This window comes from Sphaeramia orbicularis, chromosome 22, assembly GCF_902148855.1.
Source record: "Sphaeramia orbicularis chromosome 22, fSphaOr1.1, whole genome shotgun sequence".
Lineage (NCBI taxonomy): Eukaryota > Metazoa > Chordata > Actinopteri > Kurtiformes > Apogonidae > Sphaeramia > Sphaeramia orbicularis.
Window position 1 is genome coordinate 8,018,181 of NC_043978.1, and position 7,006 is coordinate 8,025,186.

At 37.0% G+C, this 7,006-nt stretch overlaps 1 protein-coding gene across 1 annotated transcript; it reads left to right on the forward strand.

Moving 5' to 3' along the window:
- Nucleotides 1–721: 721 nt before the first annotated feature.
- Nucleotides 722–5,755, forward strand: mrps26 (mitochondrial ribosomal protein S26). Its single transcript, XM_030126896.1, has 4 exons — nucleotides 722–1,064; nucleotides 2,910–3,056; nucleotides 3,217–3,340; nucleotides 5,131–5,755. Exons 1-4 carry the CDS (start codon nucleotides 844–846, stop codon nucleotides 5,260–5,262), a joined length of 624 nt encoding a protein of 207 aa, XP_029982756.1. The 5' UTR covers nucleotides 722–843; the 3' UTR covers nucleotides 5,263–5,755.
- Nucleotides 5,756–7,006: the final 1,251 nt, after the last annotated feature.

Below are 7,006 nucleotides of genomic sequence, written 5' to 3' on the forward strand. Positions count from 1 at the left end.
ACAAAGCTAAAAGTAGCCTAAAACTATTGCACAATGTTTTATATGAACTCAAGAACCTCCTAATACTGTATAACACCAGAGCACACCTGCCAGTCTGACATACTTTTTTACTCCTATTTGCAAACAAGAAAACAGCTTGACATTAATGACACAAGTTGACATTTCACTGCTTTGCCGCTGTAAACTAAGAATTATTTTAGTAGTTTTAAGCCTAATATCTTCTAAAACCATCACAATTACAAAGCGAACAGAAAATCCTTCCTCATGTTTAAGCTAACGCACAACATCCTTTTAAGCGGCTGTTACTTACTAGGACAAGGCTGTAAAAAAAGAAACTGTTAAAACTGATGATATAGTAGCATGGTTTAAAATATTTTCAATATATTTCCAAGGTGATATTCATTAAATACTTACACATGCTCTTGGAACTATGTTTTACCATCTTAAAAAATCGTGTTTGCCAAAGATAGTCGAAAAATTAGCCGTTTAGCTTAGCTTAATTAGCTATTGAACAATTAGAAAAATATCTTTTTTTTTTAGTTTTAGCTACTTACGCTTCTTAGTTCTGTCAACCGAGATTCTTTAGGTGTATAATGTGTTTTAAAAATGTCAAAACGTGCAAAAATACACAAATAAAAAACAAATTATTAAAACGTCGTACTTTAACCAACAGGGGGCGCCGCTGCTCTTATTCATCTGTCTACTTCCGCCGGTCAGAGGTCACCAAAATGGCGGCGGCCGTCAGCTCATGAATCTTCGGTCTCAATGTTACCCAGTTGTTCTCAAACGGCATGTGTGATCATTAACGGTGACATTTATCTGTAATAATAACCCGTTACCGCCATGTTCCAGGTGATCGGCGGAAGGAGCGTCCAGGCAGCCCGGCTCTGCGCTCCCAGGGCCGCCGTGCTCGTGGAGGCTGTCCGGGGCCGAAAGTCCCGCACGGACCCGACGGCCAAGTCCAAAGAGGGCCGGATCAAAGTGCCTCCTCCGGTGGACCCGGTGGAGATGGTGGTCCTGAAGGAGAGATACTCGGAGTACCAGCTGATCATGAGGGCTCTCCGGTAGGTGTAGACACGGACATGGTGTTGTGCCGAGTTCTGCTGCCTGCCGAAAACTGAACCCCCATCATATGATCTTTGGCAGTATCTGTTTTATTTATATTTTGTGTGTTGTGTATCTAAGATTTAACTTTGGAAACTTTTATATACCTTACAGTTTGCATATTCTTTAATATTAAACAGATGGTAAAAAAAAAAAAACATAACTGCAATGTCTTACAAATATTATTCATTACTTGCTACACGGCTATGATGACGTTAAGAGGTTGACTAATTCACAATTAATTTCGTGCCCTACAGTCAGAAAAGAGAAAAATGAATGAGCCAGGGTAAGCAGGGAGCACTTCTCAGCAAATTGTGACAGGGTGAATTAGGTGCCCTTTATCCTCTTTTAAGAAGGGGGAGCAGTTTTCGGCAGGGAGTAGAATTCGACTCAACAAAGGGGACACAGGTGTGGGGACAGAGTCCAGCCAATGTAAAATAACTTGGCTAACGTTTGTGATTTTTTTTTTTTTTTTTTTAGTGCCAAAATGAGTTTTATTGACATGATTGCAAGAATTCACATCCAGAGCCACATATTTTTTGTATTATAGGCCGGTAAAACAGTAGTGTAATCATCAAAATAGTGATATTTGTAAATATTTTTTATTTACATTCTCATCTAAAACATATGTTCTAGTGTTTCACCTACTTTTATTCATGCAAATTATAAGATTGAACTGCTTTAATTGACGTTTTACTAGTTTATGTTTTGATTTGTGAAAGACTGTGTTACGAGGGTTTAAAACCATAAATAAACCTATTTTACATCCTTTTAGTCTTGCGTCTTACACGACATTTTACGTCGTTTTCATCTGTTGGCGGCTCTTGTGTTGTTTTTACATATTCCGCACTGGGTTCATTTTTTTAACCTTGTCTTATTACTTTGTTTTCTTATTTGTTTTGTCATTTCATGATGTTGCATCTTTTAAGAATCATGTAAAGCCTTAAATAATGATCTGGGTTCTTCAAACGTAAGCCTGTAACTGGAAAGAAGGGATGTTTTTAACCTTTATACTGATAATTATTTCTCAATTATAGGTCTTATTGGGATTATTGTGGACAACAGACATGATATCATACACACAGCTTTGGGTTTTCTTTCTGCTCAGTGTCACTGAATTCAAAATGTCCCCAGATCTTTAGATTTAAGCCTTTTGTCATAAAACTGCAGTCTGGAGTTTGGATTTTATTAAACATGAAGATGTCATATTAATTTATATGAAAATGTTTATAGTGATAACAGTATTTGCCACATCATCCAGCCCTGTTTATTGGTCATTCTTGTACCATATATAAAAAAATGTTTGTATAAAAAAAATAAATAAACTAGAAGCACTTGGAGAGCGCAGACCTCCGCCAAGGCTGATCAGTGGCCCCCCCCCCCGTGGGCCCCCCCACCCCCGATCACCACCAAAATTTAATCATTTCTTCCTTCTCCCATTTCCAACAAACCCTGAAAATTTCATCCAAATCTGTCCATAACTTTTTGAGTTATGTTGCACACTAACGGACAGACAAACAGACAGACAGACAAACCCTGGCAAAAACATAACCTCCTTGGCGGAGGTAATTAGTTTAAACATTTCATCCTGAACTAAAATGATTATGGTTGAATTTCTCAGTTCAAGCGATAAATAAAAGGAGAACTTTTAATAAAAATACAAATCATCACATTTAGCTGACTGTAAAAGCTATATTTCGTGCTTTACTCTCACATGTTACTATGGAAACTATTATTGCTGAATTAAACTATCACCATTTAAACACAGTGCTAATAAATGTGACTGTATCGTGTGTGTGTTCCAGTCTGGAGTTTAAAGAGGAGGTGCTCAGGAAGAAGTACGAGGAGGAGACGGGTTCCCTGGCGGAGGAGAGGACAAGGCAGGAGGCGGAGGAGCATCGAGCCCTCATGGCCTGGAACGACCAGGAGAACCAGCGGCTCCTCAAACTGAGGTGAGAAAAAGCTCCAAAACAAAGCGGCAGAGTCGTAGCTGAAAACACACTGAAGGCATCGAACGAAGGGGAAACTCCTGCTGGTTCTGGGTTCTGAAAATATCCATCAGTCAAATCTTACACATGATACCGAGAGCTCATGGAAACCTCTGTGTTTCAGACTGTTGAGAATCCAGAAGGAAAAGGAACAAGCTGAACAACAGAAGATAGAAGCAGCCATTCAGCGTGAAAAACAACAGCAGGAGTTCATCCAGGAAAAAGAGAAGGAAATTCTGCAGCTCCAGGTACAGTTAGTGCAACACTCACATTTACACAGGTTCTATTTTTAGTCCGTTTTTCAGCCAGATACGAAAACATTAAATAGAAAATGTACATGTTTGCTGGAAAATTGAGCTTGAATGCCACTGAAATGATGCAGAATAAATGTAAAATAAATGAAATGAAACAGTGAAGCTGAATAAGAACCTGAGGTAGAAACCACTGAAAGTGGAAAAACAGAAGTTGAATTAGAGGCTGAAAAGACGAGTGGAGAAAAAACCTTAAAGAAAAACCATCACAGTGAAGAATAAACAGAAAATATTGAATGAGTCAGTAGATGAAATAGTTTAAGGCAGAAAACTGAAGTTAAAAGAACTTAAAGAAACTCTGAAAAAGTCATCAAATCAAGTCGTTTTATTAAAAGTTTTGGAAAAGTCAGTCAATTTATTTTATAAGGATGGAATCTCCTCACCTGGAAATTGAATGTCTTTAACAAAAAGTACAGAAGGGATCAATTCTGAAAGGTGGATTTGAAAGTAAATGACCTGATGTTACTTTTTGGGGTATTTTGCGTTTGGATCCTGATGACACTTGTGAGTTTCATCTGAAATTAAATTCACCAAACACAAAGTAACCACCACCACCACCCCTACGCGCGCACACACACACACACACACACACACACACACACACACACACACACACACACACACACACACACAGGACTGATCCAGTCAATCACAGAACTGTACAATATAGATCCTTTTACTTGACCCATTTATTAATGACGTTATTATTATTGATCATGACTTTTCCTACTGATAAAGGTTTTTTTAATCACTGAACTGTAGTTTTTATACTCGACATATAGTTTTTATTTGTATATTTATTCTATCGTGTGTGTGTGTGTGTGTGTATATAGTGTCTGTTTTATTTATTGCTGCCGCCTGAGTTAGTTGCTTTGAAATGTCATTTTTAGATGTAAATCTGGAATGACAATTAGTCTGTTTATGTGAACATTTTAGATCTGAAGTAAACCTCAGTGTTTTCCTTTGTCTGCGGAGGCTGGGGGGGGGGGGCTTTTTCATGTTTATTTGACCAAAAATAATGCATTTTTGCCTCACTGTGGATCTGTATTATTACAATTTGTCGAAAAAACTCAATTGTCTTAATAGTTTATCTGAGTATTTGAAGTGACCATTAAATTTTGACCAAATTCGTGACCAAATGCAATTTTCTGGTTCTGAAATTTTTTGGCATTTAAACACTTTTTTCTATGATTAAAAAATGTTTTTTTTTTTTTTTTTAAGTGAAGTTTTTTTTAATTGAAAATATATTCTTTTTATCGAAGTGATATTGTTTGGGATTGAATAATAAAGACACAAATACCCTACCCCTAATATGACCCAAATACAAAAAATAATACTTCAATCAAAAAAATTATTTTCAATCAAAAACAACACACTTGAATAAAAAAAAAAACTTTTCAGTCAAAGAAAAAAGTGTTCAAATGCAATTTCTGGATTTCAGACATTTTTTTCTGCTTTCAAACACTTTTTTTTTTGGGGGGGGGGGGGGGGGGGCGTTGATTGATGTTTTTTCTGATTGAAAATTTTTTTTTGGTTGAAGCAGTAAAGAAACAAATCCACCTTCACAGAAAATGAACATTTAAAATAATCCAAAGTTTTCTTCTTCACTCAGTCAAAGGTTGTAAGTGGTGTCAGATGTTGTACAGTTGGTTCATGAAAAGTCACTGAATGCTGTGAAATGTTCCTGTTGTGGTTCTGATTGACCGTCTACCTTCCACGTCTTCCAGGAGGACGCCAAACACTTCATCACCTTGGAGAACTTGGACGAGCGCATCGAAGCAGCGCTGGACAATCCAAAGAATTACAACTTTGCCATCGATAAAGAAGGGCGGGTGGTCAAACAGACCGTTCTGCAGTGACAGACTGGAAGAACACAGGCAGAACGCAGACGGAGGCTTTTAAACAGGTTCCATCAAAGCCCTGAGAACGTGAAGACCAAGGTCCAACAGCAGGAAGTCAACGGACACGCTCTGAACAGAACCTGGCTTTTCCTTCCATTGGCTCATGTTTAGTTTAGTTTGGTCTGAAAGTGTCTTTACTTTAACTGCGTGCGTCCCCGTGTTGTTTTTTTGTTTTCTTCTGGATCTTGGAATGGGTTGAGTCCATCTGAGGTTCTACACATGTGAGGAACCTTCGTTATAAGACAGTCATTCCTGTGAATCAGGAGGGATTTAAGGATTCAGCCAGGTTTAAATAAAGTTCAAACCCAAAAAAAAAGGCCAAACTGAAGATGTCAGTGCCGTAACGTCACCCCAATATGTTTGATTTTTGTTTTTCATCATTACTGTCTGTTCATGCTTTGGAATGTATGTACGTAAATTAATGTAAAGTAAAGTTTCCACTAAACTGGAACATTTCTGTGTAACTTCCTTTCATTTGTTTTCAGTTTTGAAGGTTAAATATTAGGAAATGAATGACACACATACATTAAGGCACAGGTGTCAAACATGCGGCCCGGGGGCCAAACCCGGCCCGCCAAAGGGTCCAGTCCGGCCCTTGGGATGAATTTGTGAAATGCAAAAATTACGCCAAGGTGTTAATAATCCTTTTAGTTCAGGTTCCACATTCAGACCAATTCAATCTCAAGTGGGTCAGACCAGTAAAATATGATCATAATAACAGAAATAAGGACAACTCCAAATGTTTCTCTTTGTAAATACAAATATTTTCATGTATTTACAATAAAACAGTATAATTTCACAAAAAATGTGAATAACCTGAAAAAATATGAACCTGAAATGTCTTAAGAGAAGTACAATTTTAACAATATTCTGCCTGTTATTAAATGTTTTGTGTTTGTAGATCCACTGTGATCTGTAAGTTATAATGTACATGTGGAAATGATAAACTTAGGCAGACTAGTGTTAAAGTTACACATATTTTTTCAGTTTGTTCATGTTATTCACATCTTCTGAAAGGATAGTTTGTAGATGTAAACCTTTTCATAATGTAAATTTACTTTTTTCACTCTAAAACTGAGAAAATTTTGGAGTTGACATTATTTCTATATTATTCTGTTATTATTTTACTGGTTCGGCCCACTGCAGATCAAATTTAGCTGAATGTGGAACTGAACTAACATGAGTTTGACAGCCCTGCATTAAGGAAACATCCACTGGAGTTGAACGACTCCGACTGCACAAGAAACTCGCACTTAAAGCTTTTAAAATTACTGTATTTTTTGTGAGGATCAGTGGCTATAAAAGAGGAAATGTACTCTAGGGAAAGATTGACTTATTACCTACAGCTCAAAGAACATATCTATATCATAAAGCGCTGGAGAAAATGGCTGAACTGTAAACAAAACAAAGCAGAATTATTACTGTGTGTCATTTAAATAGTTTGAATTCAACCAGAGAGCCCTAGTTTCTGTGTTGTATTGTCTGTTGATAAAACAAATAAAAATATTGAATAAAAAATAAATAAAAATTACAATATTTGGTCTGGAGATCACTGCTCTTCACCTTATTTCATCTGAATCAGATCATTCAGTGTGAAATTTGAGGATTAGGAAGGATCAGAGCAGTGTCAAAGTCAGTTTAGATCAGGTTTCACATTGGTCCAATATGAGCTAAACTGGGTCAAACCAATAAAATAACCTAT